Raw genomic sequence first — 19,274 nt, forward strand, 5'->3', positions numbered from 1 at the left:
CTACGTCAACGTCAATTCTATACTGAAAAACATATAGGAGAGACACAGTATTTCAGCTGTGTCACGCCTGAAGAAGGCTCAACAGCAAAACATTACATTTCTCCTTTCGGTGGAAATCTACCATGAAACTATCTACCACTGTCTTACAATGTTAGCTCAGTCAGATTTACCTGTAGTATTTAGGATTGGGATTTATTGCAGCAGGAATTGAATTCATCCATAAATCATTCATCATTAATCTTTTTCTCCTGTCCCATCAGACAACAGGATAAGAAACGGAGAAATTCCATCAAGGAACCAACAAACAGCTGATGGCGGCCCACAGACCCTCTTGAGCCCACAGGCAGGTCCAGAGGGCAATAGTAAGGGCGGTATTTGTACAGACGCTTTGGTCCCCAGTGAAAGGATGCTAGCTTTGCCTCCATCGCCAACAGCAGATGAAATAGATAGACGTGGAGCTGAGATAGTGAAGATGACTGAGGAGCTGGCTGCTGCAGTGCTAGAGTGCACTGAAATGGAAAACCCCACAGAAGAGCGGTCGGCAGTGGCAGCTGGAGTCCAGCTCGCCACAGTTTCAGAACCTGAGTCTCCACTGCACGGTCCCTCAGACCTCACGCGTCCCAGAACTGGCATCACGGCGGAAGAGAACCTCCTAGAAGACCACCTTTCCCAAGCAGCAAATGCAGATGTTTCCAGCAGTGCAGAGGCCCGCATCGAAACACTAGCAATGAGTTCTGAAGCAAACCACTCCTTACTGACAAAGGAATCAAGTCTTGATAGTACGACAGAGATTAGTGAAGACTATTTTGGTGAGAGTCTTGCATAGATCCTTTTCACTTTCCTGGCGATTAAGATGCATATCTTTTCTTGGGGTGGAAAAAAACCCAACTTATGCAACATTGGTCCCATATAGTGAAACTTGCCTTACTTTTAATGTGTTTGATTTGAGTTTTCCTTAGGCCGATTTGCTTGGTAGGAAGCACGTTTAGTTCTGTTTTCACCCTCTCAGCATTAAGAATGCTCTGATTGAAGTTCTGTTAGGAAGCGACTGAGCACTTACAGTAGATGCGTTTTCTTTTTCTTTTCTCACTTATTTGAAGGGATGCTGACCACTTTATACTGTAAACAGAAACACCTGAGAGAAACGTGAGAAATCCAAGTGTTCAGTAAACTGTTCCACTGTTAAACAATCACATAGTTTGGCCCTGCCCCCACAGGGTATCCCTTCTTCCCAACATGTTTTTTTGTTTCTTCAGTACATAAAAATTTAATTCTTTATTACTTGCCAAAAGCGAGTCATATGTGCTTTTTGTAAAAGTGGGAAGTTGTGGTCAGTCATCCTTTTGAAAACAGTTTATTTGGGTTAAAATGGCACTGCTGTGATATGTGTGGCTAATGCAAGCTGTGGTGCCAAGAATGTTCAGGAATAAAAATAAATAGTGTTAAGTATTAATGCAATCCAGGAAGTAAAAACACTACAATTAAACAAGTTGACTGTGGCAGCTGCACCTGTACATTTTTCCAATTGTAACGCTTACAGTAGGTGGCTTCCTAAATATCTGAGATGTCAACACCACACTGTGTGTTGAAATTGTGTGAAATGTTTCGCTGGCTTCACAGAAATTTAGGATATTCAGTACATCAAAGATGTTTCACAGTAAACCTTACTATTTGTGTAGTCGTACTAACCCTTGTACTTTGCACAAGGGCTATTTGCTTGATGTGATTTCCTGAAGATTTTGGCGAAGGTCCTTCCTATTATTCACAGTGAGGTGTGTAGTGCTGACCAGAGCACATTTAATAATTACAAAATGACTGCAGAAATTGACGCTACTGAAAGATTTATTTAGATGATGTGAATTATGTTAAATTTATTGTGTGTCGTGCCATAAAAAAAAGATATACAGTTTGTATTGAAGAAGTGATTCTCTTGAACAATATCCACAACTGGTTAGGTTACTGGCTCTTTTTCGTAAAATTACCATCATGTAGTAATTTATATTTAAATGTATAAATATTTTTATATGCAAAACATCAACTTTTGTTTTTATGCTATACATTTATGGCTTCATAATACTAGAGAGCTGATACTACTTATTGGCGTGCTTCTCAAATAATATGAATGCTTATAGAATGGGTGATGTTCTGGTGAACACAATTAATAAGTGTCTAAGAAATAAGGAAAAGATACTCTTGCAAATGTTTTCAGACCTTTCCACAAATGGGACACATGGGAACTTTCTCCATGGGGTATGATGTGCAATGTGATGCACACAACTTTTGTTTTAGTAATATTCTATTCAATTCCCAAATGCTCAAACAGAAGCCTTCAAGATACTCTAATTGTAAAATAACCTACAGTAAATGTCAACACAAATTGAAGAGAATACATTTAAAATATCTTGATTGTATTCAGACCCATGAACGCAATATCATTACCTTTGTAAGATGGGATGATACAGTTTTTGACCATGCTTCCAAGCAGATTTGCTGAAACTCTCTGAAGTTGCTTAGGGACAACAGTTTTCAAGTCTTTCCACAGATTCTGGATAGGGTTCAAGTTAGGAATTTGACCATGGTAAATTTGGCCTGCTTTGAATCATTGTCCTGTTGAAAGGTAATTTGTTGCCCCAGTTTTAAGTCTGTAGCAGATTGGAGTAGGTTTTCCTGTACCAATCTGCCTATACTTTGCTACACTTTTTTCAAGATGTCTACTCCATGCTGAGAAGTATCACCATACCATGATACTGGCACTTATAATCTTGACTGTGTGCATGGTTTAAATAGGATATGTGCTGTATTGGGTCTGTGCAAACTTAACACTATGCATTTAGACAAGACTTTTCTGATTTGGTATCCTCTGAGCACAATACGTTTTAGCACATTTTTTCAGGATCATTCAGGTGTATGGCATGGATTACCCACTCTTTAATGCAGGACAGCTTTGAGGAGAAACTAGAATACTGTTGACTGATGCTCATTTTCTCCCATCTCAAGCATTAGATTCAGCATTTCTTTCAAAGTTGGCCTCACAGTGTCATCCTTCACCAGTTTTCTTCTTGCCCAACTGCAAAGGGGTGAGTTTCCCGAAAGCATTGTAACGCTAAGAACATCGTAAACTCGATCTTAAGATCTATCGTTAATTTACGAGTGTTTCCCCAAATCCATTGTAACTAAAGTAGCACCTTAAATCCTTCATGATCTACATGCTCCCCGACCCACTTGTTAATCGCTAAGTGCTTCTTAAAGTGGCTACCTCTTGCGCCAACCTTAGCGACAGAGATCCCCAGACAGAAATTTAGAATACTAAAATAAATACTTGACTAGATTATATCAGAATTGTCATGCTGAAATGCAGTAATGCATTATTTAAGTTAAATCACTGGGTTGTAGCGGTGGCTTGTATCATTGGCCTGTACAGGCCACAATAGCAGAGGGTTATTGACTTTTGTGATTTATAGGCCTTATATTTATTTATATTTAAATTTCAAATACTGTTTTATGTTCTGTCGTGATTGTTGACAGTAATGCTTCTACCTATTTGCTTTTAAATGTAATTGTAGGTCCTGTATGTGTTGAGAGTCCATCCTAAGTCTGTGGCACGTGACACATGCCAGGCTTAGTAGTTCTTTTTCCCAGATGTTAATTAGTCCAATTAAAATGTAGTTCCAATAAACCCAATAACTATATAAAACAGCAGTATATTCTGATGAAACACTGTAAATCTTAACAGTGGCAGCACGTCAAAGAAATCTTGCCTTAAATCAAAGACGCAGTCCAGGATGCGTACATCGACCGCGGAGTCAAGCTGTGCGAATTCATTCTGCGGTTTGGACAAACCTCAATCCACCTGATCATCCCAGTGAGGAGGCAATAATTGAAAGATACAGGTTGCCAAGAGCAGAAATAATGGCACTTCTCAATCTAGTGGAGGAAGACCTTTCCAGACACACCCGACGAAACCACGCTTTAACCCCTGTGGTGCAGCTCCCATAGTGCTGCGATACTATACTACTGGAGGATTCCAGTAGACTGTTGGAGATGCACAAGGCATGCACAAGGAATCGGCAAGGCATCTGCGTGTGTGCATAAAGTCACCAGACTGCTTCTACGCCATGCAAACACCTGCATAACATTTCCGTGCACCCCTGATGCGCTGTGTGAAACTAACATCGGGTTCCACACAATCGCCAACATCCCGCACGTTGTAGGAGCAGTGGATGGTACGCTGATACCCATTCATACTCCCAGTCTCTTGGAGCCTAGTTACACCGGCCGTAAAGGGTTCTCTGCATTGAATGTATAGGTGATTTGCAATCACCAACGACTTTTTACGGATATTGTGGCAAAGTGGCCTGGGAGTACCCACGATGCCTTCATCTGGGCCAATTCGGCAGTGTGTCAGAAGGCAAGAAACGACGAGTTTGGTGGTGGATGGCTACTGGTTGATAGTGGGTATCCCCTTCATGCATCCCTGTTGACATCTGTAACTAACCCCCAGACGGCAGCCGAAGAACAATACATCGCAGCACATCTGCGAACACGCAGCGAGGTGGAACGCAATATAGATTTATGGAAAATGCGCTTCCGCTGTCTTCACAAGTAATTGGGTGGCATCAGATTTTCACCACAGCGGTGCTGCGCTGTGATAGTTGTGTGTGCAGTGATGCACAACATTGCTGTTAGAGCACGCGTACCCCTGCCTAATGATGACGAGGAAGATGTTGACGAGGAAGAAGTGCTGGAGTTTGGAAATGTCCAAATCCCTGAACTTAAAGCACAGGGTGTATACGAGACTGCTGTGGAGGCTAGGCAGGCCATCATCACTACCGTTTTCACATAATTTTTTTTTTCTTGGTTCAAATACTCTGTAATTGTAATTGAGTTATTCCCTGTATATTTGAGAAATAAACACACTTTGCATAGTCTGAAGGAGTGTGGAAATTCTTAATACATCATTTAATTTATTTAACATAATAAAAATTGAATATATATACATACAATATATAAACAAGTTACAAATTGCCTCCAGGCTGTGTCTGAGTGCCTGAAAAGAAAGTAAAGTAATGAATATATACATTAGGTTGCAAATAGAAAACTACAGTAGAAGAGTATAGTCCAGACATGTTCACAGTAACTCACCTTGTTCAGAAGGCAGTATTATCGGCACCAATATAGAGGGCCGGTCATACTGTGCCTCAGACACAGCTAGCTGTCTCACCATCACATCGAGTTTTCTCTTCTTGAGTTCCAGTAGCTCTGTGTGGTGCCTTTCTCGCTGCTCCAGAACCTTATGTTTGAGTTTGAGGTTTTCTCTCTGTAGTTGCAGACTCTCCCGTTCAAGAGCTATTGAATGCCTGTGCCTGTGGTTCAGGTGGTGGCCGTCGACTGGGGCACGTCTGAGACGATTCCACCCGTGGGCCTTCACTGGATCAGGGGGATGGATGCTGGGGCGAGGAAGTGTGGGGAAACTCATTCCCACAGACATCTATTCCTCCAGATATTCCCTCTGCAGCAACAGGCCCGAGGATTGCCAGGGTTCTTTCCTCCTCTGGGGAAAGGGGCAATGTTGTCATCTGCCCGCCTCTAGTCTTGGCCCTCTCTCAATTCTCAATTTTTTTCACACATCAGAGCCTGACCGAGGTTGTGATGTGCAGGCACTCATTCTCTCTGCTATTTCATTCCACTTAACTTTCTTCTCAGTGTTGGATAGGCTGCTGTGTGCCTTCGTCAGCAATAACACTCTGTTGTTGTCAATTTCATCTAAAAGAAGAGCAAGCTCTTCCTTAGAAAAATGCGGCTTTCTTTTACGCCGTGTAGCTGTCATTTTTTTTCGTGTTCGTCCTAGAAACAATAGGTGTCTGATTTTGTATTTTCGCTTCATTGGTAATTAAATGATGTCATGTTTTCCTCAGTACTTTTCAGAGCTTTTATTTAATTGCACTGAAAGAGCAAAACCGACACCATATAATGAAAGTATTGTCAAAGTATTGTCAATTGATTGTTTTTCAATCAACCTGTAATGCTTTCTCTAACCGACCGGGCAGGGTTAACAAAGAAGTACTTTATACTCTCTCCTCAAATGACCAATTAAGAGGGGTTTTGGGAAACGCACGAAAAAGTAGCACGTACTTACATTGTACAGTTTCTCGTTAGTCTCTGAGATTCATCGTTTTTGGGAAACTCACCCCAGTTTGGAGAGGCAGCCTGATCTAGGCAGTGACTGGGTGGTATGATGGGTATGATGCACCTTCCATTTCTTGATGACAGACTGTTTTTAAACTTAAAGGTTCTTAGCCTTCACAGTTGAGTCTTTGCTTAAAATTCACTGTGTGATCAAGGAGCCTCAGAGACAAGTGTTCAGAGTCTGAATTCTGAAGTCACGAGAACCATACCTATTATTGCATACCAAGGCCACTTAAGTACAGTAATTGTGTGACACCTTAATGTAAATACATGTATGTGTACCTTAATTAATTTAATCAATTCAAATTTGCCACAGCAATGGATACTTGTGCAATTGTGACTTGAATATTCTTCTTATTTTTCTGATAATTGTAATTATCTGTTTACTTATATCTTTTTGTTTTTCCTTTGAATATCTGGAGTAGTTTGCTTATATACTGTAATATTGTTGCTTCTTCAAAGTGTCATGTCTAGAAGATTTAGAATACCAAAATATGAAAACTATGCAAAGGTCTTTTTTTTAACATATGGTAGTTCCAGTTTCCACAAAAGGAATTGCAGTAATAATGCTGAGTGCTCAAGAGAAACATATTTTAACAAGATTAGTTTGTACTGTAAAATTTTTTTTTTTTAATATTAGGAGCATTTTCTTTGGCTTGCTGTTCAAAGCTTCATTTGGTTTTGAGCAGCTGCTTGCTCAAAACTGTAGAAATGTAGGGATCTTTAATCTCTTACAAACAATTATTTAATATAATACAGTGTCATATGAGGTTTATTAACACATCAAAATGCATTTTCTGTTTTACAGATTGAACTAGATTCTGCTTCTTGTTTTATGTAGTGGGGAGGTTCTTCTTATTTTATATAACAGTACTGTCGGCTTCATAGCATATTAGTCAGTGAAGTAGCATACTTTGCCCAATAGGCAATTTGTCAAATTAAGCAGAACATATAGTTGCATGCAATCTCATTCAGTGGCCATTTGGCAATGGAAAACCATTATGTCTTACTTAATGTGTAGGTTTCCTTGGTAGTGCCTTTTATTATACAGGATACCATGTAGGGAAGGTAATTTATTGACTCTTTACAAGGTATTCACCCAGCACTTATAACAGAGAGCTGCTGTCTTTTCATTGTACTGACGGGCTTCTTGATAGCAAAGGAATTGAGACAAAACAAAGCTATGATGTTGGCACTCTCACACATGAGTGGAGGCCTTGGTCAGTGTTTAGTTGCCCCATTGAAACCCCATTGGCAGCAAAGTCTTTTTAATACATAGATACTCATGGAACTGTCAATTAAATCCCTATTTTGTTGTAGGAAGTTCAGCGTATCCTGGCTAGATGAGAAAATAAGCTTTCTGCCCCTTTATCCAGACTGACAGCCACTGTCATCAGCCTCCAGGGGGCCGTAATTAGGATGAGCTCCCTGAGAAACAGCTCATCTACTGATTTTAATCAAAAACCAAAGGACTAGCAGTGTGTCGCCACAGCAGGCTTCCAAGTCAGCGTGCAGTTCATTCCCACCACCTCATCAAATCTCAATTAAGAAGGATCCGTTAATGTGTATAGTTTGTAACCAATGTTTTTAGGATGTGTTTATGGCATTATTGCAACTTATTGGACGGACATCTTTTTTTATATTTTGCATTTAAAATCGGATTTACGAAACCACTAAGACCCAGCACTTTCTTGTCATAATGTGCAACTGTGACAGGACAAAATGCATAGGATTGAACAATGGCAAGCATTGCTGTGTCTTATAGGCTGGCTTTAATAATAATTAATCATAATAATAATTGCTTACACTTATATAGCGCTTTTTCTGGACACTCCACCCAAAGCGCTTTACAGGTAATGGGGACTCCCCTCCACAACCACCAATGTTTAGCATCCACCTGGATGATGCGACGGCAGCCATAGTGCGCCAGAACACTCACCACACATCAGCTATCAGTGGGGAGGAGAGCAGAGTAATGAAGCCAATTCATATGTACTTTGTACATCACATGGGGAGGGGGCATGAATCGATTCTTATACAGAAAGATAATACTTACTGCCCTTCTGAGAAAAAGTGTTCTGCAAGGTCTCGTTTTTATAAGTACTGAATCTTATCAAGTGCTTAAGTGCCCCATGTGTCCCATACAGTATGGAGAGCTGTAGAAAAACTGGACAATTTCACTGTTTTTGCAGTTGCTCATGTTAATAATGCCAGGCTCACTGTGGCATTTGTTTTGAACTCTGAAAGATGGTTTCTTTCAATGGGCATTAGAAGGTGGCATATTTTCTTACAACAAGGCTAATTTTGAACTTTGACTTTGAAGGCATCTTTTTTTCTAGTAGCCTTTACCTTAGCTTTGTCTAAAAGGGATCTTTTAAGGTGTTTTGCCTTTTGAATCTCATTATTTCTTACTGAAAGTCTGACATTTTCTTTTTTAGAATTCACGTAAAACAGTTTTGTTCAGTTACGCTTGTAGTTTTCTTGTTTCATTAATGCTATTTAATAATTATGATCATGTCAGGAGACATATGGTGTTTTGAGGTTTTGGGGATTTTTATTAATTGGATAATAATTATAAAACCTGTGTAGGTTGATGTAGATGCGGTATTGGTAACCATATTGTTTTTAAAACTGCAACAAAGCAAGGGAATTTTTATATTAGCATTAACGTAGTGAAAAGTATATTTTTGTCATATCCTGTGAACTAGAATTAGAAGTGGTGTATGCTTAAACTGGTGCTTAAATAGTGCTTTTTGTGACTTTTGATATTTATCTGAATATTACAGGCATTTCACCCCAAGCATACCCTTGTGCAATAAAATCTTCTGATTCAACTTGAAGGATATGATCTTCTTATAGTCAAAAACACATTGGGTAGACAATACTTTGTTGTAGTAAAATAAAATGAGTACACTTTCATATTGTTTTTCTTTATATCAGTATGTCTGTGATGACACAAGTATCAGGTGTACAGTAGTATGACTGACAGGTCCTTTCAGAGCTTCTTGTAGAAATCTGGGCTATTAGTAATTTTTGTAACATTAGAGTGAGCGTTTTAGTCATTCTAATCCATCCCATTTAAAAAAATATGATAATTGCCAAGAATCAGATTTTCTGCAGGTGTAAATTACCTGAGGATATAAAAGTTTCCGGAAAGAGAGCAGATAATTTGATGCTGAATAGTCTGTATCAGAGAAGTCTAGCGACAACAACAAAGACCACAATAAAAGTCCTGCATGAGATAAAATTGTTTTAATTTGCATAGAGGGTGTTAGTTGTGCTTTCAATGCTGCCAAAAAGTTGAAGGAAATGTCTTAAATTAGTTGTCATTTCCACAGCAGTTTGTTCAACCTTTGATTTCTGGGCTGCATTATTATAGTGTCATGTCTTGTGAAATGTATACATGGTAATGGCATACAAATACAAAGCAATTTAATTTTAAAAAAATTAACAAAATAATTAAACATGTTTGTCTGTAGAGGTACAATTTTGTGAAAATTCTGGTAACAGCAACAGCTCTACTTCTTAAACACTACACAATGCCATTTACTACAGTATGTAGTACAGGGATATGGAAAATCATGATCCTTAGCAAAAGTGTTGTGTGCTCATCGTATAAAAATAATGGACACTTTTGCTGTAGTTTAGAGACGGAACTTTGGACTCTGACGCTAAGAGTCCTGAAATATTTCTGATTTCTTCATTTCAGGCAAATATTTACAATTGCCTTTGAGCAACAGGCATACAGTATGTGGAATGTGTGTAAAATGATTAATTGGGAGAAGCTACTAATGCTGATCATTTGAATACTTCTGTGTTTGTGTTGTAATGGTTTACTTATTTTTTTTTATTTATTACACCTGTTTTGTTAAGAAGCTGTTTGCCAAAGAAAATGTTTTATATTTTTCAGTTATCTGAAACTAGTGGTCATCACTTTGAATATTGTTATTTTTAACTTAAGAGCCCATGGAGGACTGCTGCTGTAAGATGGCTTTTTTTCTGTTTTCTACTATTTCAATTTATGGAAGTCTAATTTCACTTAACTTGCTTAGCTCAATAGCAGAATTAACACTACTGAAAAGCTGAACCATGCAAATATACAGTACCTTTCAGAATTATTCATACCCCTCATAAACTGGGAACAAAGTATAACAGAAAAATGTATAGATTGGATAGTGTCCCTCTGAAAAGAAAATGTCAAACTGTAATCTTAACATAATTTCAGGGAGTAAAGTCATATTTGTCGTAAATAATTAAAAGTCCAGAAAACAAAGGTCACGTTTATTCACACCCCTGTATTCAGTATTTAAAAATCCTCCTCTGGTAGGGATTACTGCACTCTCGTACGTCTGAGGAGTGATTATTGACCTAGAAAGTTTCTAGGCCCTTTTAGTTTGCCTTCTTGAGTTTGAACCCAGATTTGATTGGATTGTGGCTTGGAGATTGTGATGGCCAGTTGAAAACAATTATTCTGCGTGGACTTAACCAGTTCTTTGTCCACATGTAGAGTATGTATGCTTTGGAAACATTGTCGTGGTGGAATGTTATTTTTTTTTTTGTGTCAAACTTGAGTTTCTTGGCTGAAGGATAGTATTCCATCTACCTTTTCGATGGAACCAGGAACCACAGATCCAAACCAACCACACTCTAACAGGCAGTCTGTACCCCCCCCCCCCCCCCACACACACACACACACCCTCCAATGGGAATTATTGTTTTCGTAACATGAATGTCACCTTTTTTACACCAAGCACACAACTGGTATTCATTTTTTTATATATTGTATGTCTTGTCTGTCTGCTTCGTTAATGTTCTCCTGCTGTGCAGAAAGCAAATTCCACCAAATTATTGAAGAAGGAAACAGTTTCAAATGGCTATAAGGTATGCTTTGTCACCCTGATACACTTTTTGAGGTTTGACCTGACTAGATTTCCTTGTTGCCCGGCCATGAATGCCTCATTCATGCAGGTGATGTTGAATGCTAGTGTTGACACTTTGTATGCTGAAGATGCCAGTTTCTGCCCGAGATCTCCATCTGCTGCCTTAGGACCGACAGTTGCCTCCCAAACTACTTTCTCACAGTTTTACACCATGTGGTGGGAAGATAATCTTGCATTCACTTACGGGCAGGGATGCCTCTATATAGTACATGTAGCCTTGTACAGTATATATTAATAATGCAAACTATTATTAAGTGTAAAGTCATAGATTCAGCTTTTTGTGAATTCCTTACAGCCCATCCCCCCCACTTGAGAAGGTCAATGACCATTTGCTTGCAGTCTTCAGACAGCTCTCTGACCTTAACCAGGTGTTATTACTGAGCCTTCAGTAAGTAGTGAATGTCTTCTATGTATCCAGACAATGTTCAGAGGCATCTATAGAATTCTGGAGGCTTCCAATACATTTTGCAATTGTAGAATGCTATTGTAAATAACATTCTAAGAATGTTATTGTAAATAAATATTTAGAGGTGTGAATTACAGTGGCCCTCTTGTTTTCTGGAATTCAATTATTTATGACAAATATGACTTTGCTCTGTGCAGTGCTATAGTATAACAGTCTGTCATTTTTAGAATTGTTTTAGACAAGACATATTATCCAGTCTATAATTCACTTTGTTATATTATGTTTTTGCTCCTGTTTCATCGGGGGCATGAATTAATCAGGAGGGCGTAGTATATGATTTGGCTGATTCTATATTTTTTGTTCTTTTTCCTCTTTCTACTTCTACTTAAGTCTTTTATTCAGTATTGTAGGAAGAATTTAAAAACGTATACTGTGTTTTTAACAGGATAACCAATATATACACTAGGAAAATTATTTTCTTTTTAGGTCATTTATAAGTACTATTTGTGCACTGTTACATATTACACATATTATATTATTTTCTTTGAATGTCCATTTTTATCATGTTAAAAGCTGTTACTCATCCTTTGGTGTGTACAATTAATTGAGTAATTCCTTCAGAGATAACATTTTATTTTACTAATTTGAGAGAGCTAAATTCGATGTAAAAAACAAAAATGTGCACATTTCAACCTTTAAGAAGAAAATTAACAAGTGTTCACAGTTAAGTGACTGTGGTTATGTTGCATATCCTTTGCTGTTTTCTGTGTGTTGGGTTTTTACACCAAATTGAACAGTATGAGGGGACTGTATGTGGATGTATATTTATATTATAGTTTTTATTATTTATTTCTTATGGGTGTCTGATGGGCTTAATCATAAAATGATCAGGGAGTGAATTCGCTTCAGAAAATACTAATTGATTCTCTGCTCAAAGTCCTTAAGATAGCTGTAGTGTTTATTAAGAACTCGTAGAATTTTCAGTGACTGTGTTAATACGGATGGTGTGACCTAAAAGACATTGTGGCTGAAGCAGAATATACTGTATGGATCTTCAGATCCACACAGAATGGTTTGTGTATGTCTTTGATTGATTTTAGCACATTATGGGCTATTGTGCAAGAATAGCAGAATACAAGTGTACAGTAATATTATGGAAAAAATGATAAATACTTTTCTATAGATTAAATGTTTGATTTACCAGAATAGTTTTTAAATATATTTTTTCATAAATGAAATGGCACTTAAACTAACAACAGTGAGAAAGTGCAAACAAGGAACTCAAAGAATATATTATTTAGATTTCCTATTTATCACATTGAGTGTAAGGGTCTGAAATTACTGAACTGATTATTTTCTAAACAAATGTTTCTTAATATGCAGATGATCTCTCTGTATTCAGTGGTTTAATGATTATATTTGCAGTTTTCATTCCACATGGAATTTAGGTTCTTTGAAATTCTTTGTTGAACTTTCTGCAGAAATTACCTATTGCAATTAAGAGTTCAGTTACTTTAATGCATATTAAAATATATGCTTTTTACTTCTCAGGTGAAATTGCATTTCCCAAAAGTTAGAACTGCTGTTTAACTGGACACTGTTTATGATTTTTAAGCATTCTGAAAATTGTCCAATTAGATTTTAAGAAATTATTTCCTTAGGTTGCATGTTATTCTTACAATTTGCTATGTCGATTATATAAATTAACTTTACATTTCAACACTGGTAACTGAAAAATAAAGTTAATATCTCTGTTGCATCATTGTATTTCATTTTTTTTATATCACATTTATATGATAATAACTTTACAGTAACAAATTCTCCCAAGCATGGAAACTACATTTTCCATGTATTAGTGATATTAGTAATACAAAAGCTATGCATATTGTAATATTTGTATTACATACACTTTAATCAACATTATGAAAACAGTTTTTTCAGAACTTCGTTTGCTAACTTTTGCCTAATTCAGATTTTGAAAAATATACATTACACTGTATATATTTCAAGACTATAGGTTTATGAGTAATGATGTGGAAAGTATTGCAAATAAAAACAATAACTCTTCAAGCAGCATATTAGTTGGACCTGTCTTTGCCAAGGTATTCATTTAAAAATATGGGAATGGATTTTCCTTAACATACCACACGGGAGAATAAACAATTATTTTATGTTATATGGAGAGGCATTAAAAATGAGTATTTTCCCAGAAATACATATTCACAAATTATCTGTAAACATCATTTCATTTACTTTGTTTACCTCTGTACCTCTGACCATTTGTACGAAAATCTGGAGAATAGAAAACATGGGCACTAATCGGAGCTGATCCAAAATGCCACAACTGCCACAACTGCCACAAGGTAAAAGGGATAAGGTCATTGGGATGTTGATGACCGGAATGTCAACGTCCAGACACCCTGATGCACATCCAATAAGTGGGTTCCACTCATGGAAGATGGCAACCACTGCAGCCACATGTGACCTCCACTGCAGAAGATATACAATCTATGATTGACATATCTCTGGAATTGTTACAGTATGTTCCTGCATCCCCAATCTGCCCCAGTGACACCTGGTTGTTACTGTTATCAGATTAGCTCCCCACCAGTAAGAGTGAATCCAAGATAAAGGCATCAGAGCATACTGTATACATGGGATTGGTGCTGAATAACTGGCATAGGAAACATATCATGCCTGGGCATTTTCCACAGAAACAGGCCAAATGCAGAGCAACTTCATGTTGTATTCAGTGAGGATTCATGATTCAATCTGCTCTGGCACAAATAGATTGGCAGAGAATATAAACTATGTAGGTGGGGATGTATCATGCACGTTGTGATGTAATGGGCTGCAAAACATTATGGATGGAAATTACAGTGTTTTTGGATGATTTCATGACTGTGCTACACTGAAGAGATAATGTTCAGCACCGAATTGACAACATACAGCCATGTCACGCCCATTTGCCAGAATTTCCTAACATGATGCAACATGCATGCAATGGACTGGCTACCCTCTGGGATGCACTTTGCACTGAGTGTAGTATGATTGCCAATGGAGAAATAAACACTATTGTGTTTATAGTTCATACTGTATACAGTATATCACAGCATTATGCACAGTCCACTTCTTCTAAGAAACACATCTCTATTTTGTTTTTGATCAGTAAAATGTAATACTAAACTCATTAATTGATTTGTTAATGTCTCTTCTGAAAGATCTGTACTTTGTAGAACAAAGAGTAGCTTTTTAGCTTAAAGGGTATGTATTGTAGGACAAAATTGTCAGTGACCAGTAAGACCTGACAAGGAGTCAAATTTGATTGGTCAATGTCATGAATTAGCTACTGCAACTCTTCAGATGTGCTGCTGATGTTTTGTTTAACTTAACCTGAGATCACGTTTTTGAAGATGATGAACACGACTGTTTACTTAACACCCAAATTAAGCTGCATTGATAACAGTCGTTATAACAGTAGAAAACATTAGTGGAGGCTGTGATTAAGTAACTGTTCCTATAAAATACATATACTGTAATTCCCGATTGAGCCTTTTGTAGTGTACTATATTTATGTCTCCTTTCAGATTCTTTCAGAGGCAAAGTACATTGCTTTTCTTTCTGGCAATAAAACCACAAAAGATTACATAATTTCCATTATTATTATTGTTATCGATCATTTTTAAGAAAAAAAATCATATTTAAATTTACTCTTCCATTCTTCCAACCGTTTCTTCCAATTCAGAGTTGAGGGGGATTTGGAGATTTTCCTGGCAAGCAATGGGCACAAGGCAGGGAACCCCCTGGTCAGGATGCCAGTCCTCTGCAGGGAAAACAGACACAAACATACACCTAAGGCTACTTTTCTCCAAAGCCAATTAACCTACCCATATGCTTTTGAACCATGGGAGGAAACTGGGGAACCCAGAGTAAACACAGGGAGAACATACAAAATCCATGGAATCCATAGAACCCAGTGCCTCAGGACTGCCAGGCAGGAATGCTAACCACTGCTCCATTGTGCCACATAAATTTACTCTTTAAGGTAATTCAACATGTTAACGGAAACTACCACCAATTCACAATGACTTGACTTCATTAATTTCAGTCAATTAAGGAAGGTTTTTCTTGGATGGCAAGGAAAACGTTTTGTGGGAGTGATTCATTACACTGCTACTTAACGCCTGGCGGCTGGGAGCGTTTCTTCCAAGAACTTGCACTTTACATTCCCAAATTCCTACCCCAACCACAAACCTACACCAGGGTATATAATGGTGCTAGCAGTAAAACATGTTTTTTTAATTAGTTTTTGTTTTTATTTAATGGTGGAGAAACAATAAAATATGAGGGTGTCGTTTTTTTGAAGCTTCGCTTTTATATACAGTTGAAATCCCTTTGACGAAGAGCTGGCCATTAAGCAGTTCCTCTGTTTGTATTCGAAAGCCTTTTGGGATTCCTCTTTCTCTTACTGAAGGGGGTGCTTTCGATTGTGTCGCTCCAGAGCTTCTGCTTGGTGATCCCAATGACACAGCAGGCCAGCCGCTTGCCCGCATTTCCGTGCAGCAGGCTTCCAGCATTGCCTCCTTTTCCCATGTCGTCTTCCTTCTCATGAACCACCACTGCCCGGCTGAGTACCGACTCTGGCCCAAACATGGTGGCTTTGCTGTTGCTCTTCATTTTATGTATCTTCCCCTTCTTTGGCGTAAAGTTGCCAAAGTCGCCTGGGTGCATGGGGTGGTCAACATTTTGGGGGTTGAAATGGCCGCCGGTAGAATCGCACCCGTTGCTGAGGTCTCCGTACGTGTGAACGTGGATGGCTTTTGATGTGTTATCGGTGGTGTTGAAGCCCGCCAGTCTAAATATCACGTCAAGTTTTCCATCCGGGTAGAGCTGCTTGAAAAGCACTTCTCCTGTGACTTGTGGCTTGCCTTCTTCCAGTTTACTGCTGGGCTTCATGACACATGCTGCGTAGACGTTTTGGTCGTCGTTACCCGCTTCTGGGGTAGCAGGAAGAGGCCAAACGGCTTTCATCCTCTCCTCGATGTATTTCTGCACCTGCTCTTCGCTGACTGTGCCATCTTCACAGCAAAACACGTGGATTCCCAAGAAGACCAGCATGAGCAGACATTTTAGCCAGAAAATAGTTTTCGCCATGTTTCTGTAACCTTAGAGGGAAAAAAATAAATATGAATTCCTCAGTGGTTAAGGAATTGTATATTAAGCATGGCACATAGTCATATATTTACCCTTTAAATAACATACATTTTTTTTAGTTATTGCAGATTTCTTATGTTTTTAGCATTTCCACTGTGTATAACAAGAACAGCAATAATGAACAGTTCTTTAGATTAATACTTTATTAAGCACGCCTGAAATCACATTAATGGAGGAGTATTTAACGAGGGAAAACTGCTTATTATCCTTTGGGCTTTCCTTTTTTTGATGTATGGTTTTAAATATAGTTTACTGAGTACATTATTTGCCAATTTATATCTTCCTTCTAAAGAAATAAACTCACGAATTATTTATTTCAATTAGTGGGATAATGAATAAAAAATATTTTAGATTTGGGATTTCATTAAACATTAACGGTATCCGTACTAAACATGCATGCTTTGACTTAATATAATCGAATCAAAACTAAAAAATCACCTCGGACTGTTCCGCTTTATTAACGTTGTGAAACGACCACAGCCAATTAATATTTCTAAAAAATAACTCGTAATTAATACTGTAGATTTGCTCTTACCAAACTGTGCAACCAAAATTGCACGTTGTGGCACTATAGTATTGCAGCAGTTTTAGAGAAAGTAACTTGTGACGCACTTGGTCTCTATCCCTTCTACAAAGATATTGATGTATTATAACTGTAATCATAATATTTAAAAGGTGGTATAGTACGATGTTGTTTTTCCATTTAAAAAAAAATCTTTACACGCAAATAACGCAATTTAGGAAAGAATAAGAGACTGAGATGCTACTTTATAAAGGTTTTAGAACATTGTTTAGAAATTCTCTTGTGATATAATTGATAAAAAGAAATAATATAAAACCCAAAACTCCTGTTACATTGTGGCCAAAGATTTTTCTTTCATTTGCAGCTTTAAAAAAAATAAGAATGGTTTCTCACCCGCGGTTTTAGATTTTAAAGTTTATCCTAACTAGAGAAACATTCCAGGAATGTTCTCGTTTCCATCCATTACTAAGACGAGCAAAATATCCTCACCACTTAAGGTAAGCACAACATTTTAACAACAGTTTTACAGGAAGATGTTACAAATTAATTTCACAAGTATACGAAAAGGGTTATAAACAGACATCTTTACCTTTGCAGGACTGCAGTGCACTTTCTTTCGCTTAAAAAATTCCAAAGTTCTTGAACATAAACGCGATCCTCTTTATCCAGACCGGGTAACGCCCACAAAGAAGTAGGGAGAACTTCGGATGTACTTAACTTCGGACAACAAAATATTTGGTTTGTCTTGCCCAGAATAAGCTTGCATAACAGTGGACTTGCGCAACTTTTTATAGTTTACTTACGTACGTCATGTGATTTGTTTTTATAAGAAAAAATGACATACAGTACTTTTCAGTCTTTGTCTTGTCATGTACTGTATAATTTACTGTTTCATGAAGAGATAGATTGACCTAGGCCTGCCTAACATAACAATAATAATTATATTGGATTGCATATAATCTTTTTATTATTTGCTTGACGTTTCAGTTCATGACCAACAGATGAATCAGAAGGACACTATTTTAAATGTTATTTCTAATAGCCAGGATGCTGGACAGACTGACTGAAGTGGCAAACAAAATGCAAGATGATGGCAATTTTGGAGGTCATACAATGAATCAGGAAATGGAGACAGATATGACAATATGGGCATTGTTTTGCAAAGGCACTTGGGATTGGGCAGAGCCAACAAGAACAGAAAGCTCATAGAAAGCGGTAATTTCTCAGGTACTTTGAATAGGTTGACCACTGGGGGACAGGTGTTTCCCAGAAACCTGAAAGTGAACCTGACCATTACAGCAGAATGGGAGTCCCAAGATCAGAGAAAATATTTGACTGTACCCGAGGTCCTTTAAAAACATAATTAAGAACGACAATTCGGTACATGATACAACAACATTATTTGTTGATAATGACGGCAATATCAGTTACTTTTTTAAAAATAAAACATAAAAAATTGCTTGGGTCTGGGGTGTATTGCATGCCACACCAGAAGAAGTAAAATATTCTACAAATAGCTATGTCTTGCTTAAAAAATTACAAAAGGACTGAGAAATAAAGTATGACTAACATATCAGCTATCCCGTGTAATATAATATACTGTTCTTTTCACTTTTTGTGCTAAAAGCTATTTTAAAGTTAGAGCCTTTATAAGTTTGAATGCAGCCTAATTCCTTATTTCTAACAGGGAAAAATATCATTTCACTCTTCTTTTCTTTGTCAGAAGTCATTTTATGTTGATGTTCATCTAGGTATTTTCAATTCAAGTGCCAGTCATTTTAGCTATAAAACAACCCCCTGCTCTTTCCCTTCCTCCTGCAAAAGGTTCCTTTTCCTCTGTTTGACAGCGAGGCTGCCAGGCAGTCCTATTTCACACACAATTGGACTGTTATTTAATTGCCTGTGAAAGAAGTGGAAAAAAATGGCTGGTATTTTAAATTAGTTTTGAATTTGGAACATTAGTAAGGCTTACTTGTAATGTTAACTTCTTCTTTCCCATCACCAT

The 19,274-nt window shown here is 37.6% G+C and overlaps 2 protein-coding genes across 3 annotated transcripts in view; one reads left to right on the plus strand and one right to left on the minus strand.

Annotated features, from left to right (window-relative positions):
• Window positions 1–4,928, plus strand: part of ccdc149a (coiled-coil domain containing 149a) — a 35,297-nt gene extending 30,369 nt beyond the window's left edge. For both annotated transcript variants that reach the window (XM_015345278.2, XM_015345279.2), the window contains one exon: window positions 261–4,928. In XM_015345278.2, coding sequence (XP_015200764.2) covers window positions 261–826 — 566 coding nt within the window. In that variant the 3' untranslated portion in view covers window positions 827–4,928. The remainder of the gene's footprint in view (window positions 1–260) is intronic.
• A 4,495-nt stretch (window positions 4,929–9,423) lies between these two features.
• On the minus strand, window positions 9,424–17,996 carry sod3a (superoxide dismutase 3, extracellular a). Its single transcript, XM_006629869.3, has 3 exons — window positions 17,859–17,996; window positions 16,002–16,697; window positions 9,424–15,355 (listed from the first exon to the last, which is right to left on the minus strand). Exons 2-3 carry the CDS (start codon window positions 16,684–16,686, stop codon window positions 15,240–15,242), a joined length of 801 nt encoding a protein of 266 aa, XP_006629932.1. The 5' UTR covers window positions 16,687–16,697; window positions 17,859–17,996; the 3' UTR covers window positions 9,424–15,239.
• Window positions 17,997–19,274: the final 1,278 nt, after the last annotated feature.

The sequence above is a fragment of the Lepisosteus oculatus genome, chromosome 1 (genome assembly GCF_040954835.1).
Source record: "Lepisosteus oculatus isolate fLepOcu1 chromosome 1, fLepOcu1.hap2, whole genome shotgun sequence".
Taxonomy (NCBI): Eukaryota; Metazoa; Chordata; class Actinopteri; order Semionotiformes; family Lepisosteidae; genus Lepisosteus; species Lepisosteus oculatus.

Bases quoted from the DNA above. Each gene is read 5' to 3' on its own strand.
- sod3a (XM_006629869.3), bottom strand. From the start codon at position 16,686: ATGGCGAAAACTATTTTCTGGCTAAAATGTCTGCTCATGCTGGTCTTC. The intron at 15,356-16,001 runs GTAAGAGAAAGA...TTTTCCCTGCAG, and splicing joins AATCGAAAGCACCCCCTTCA to AGGACTGGCATCCTGACCAG.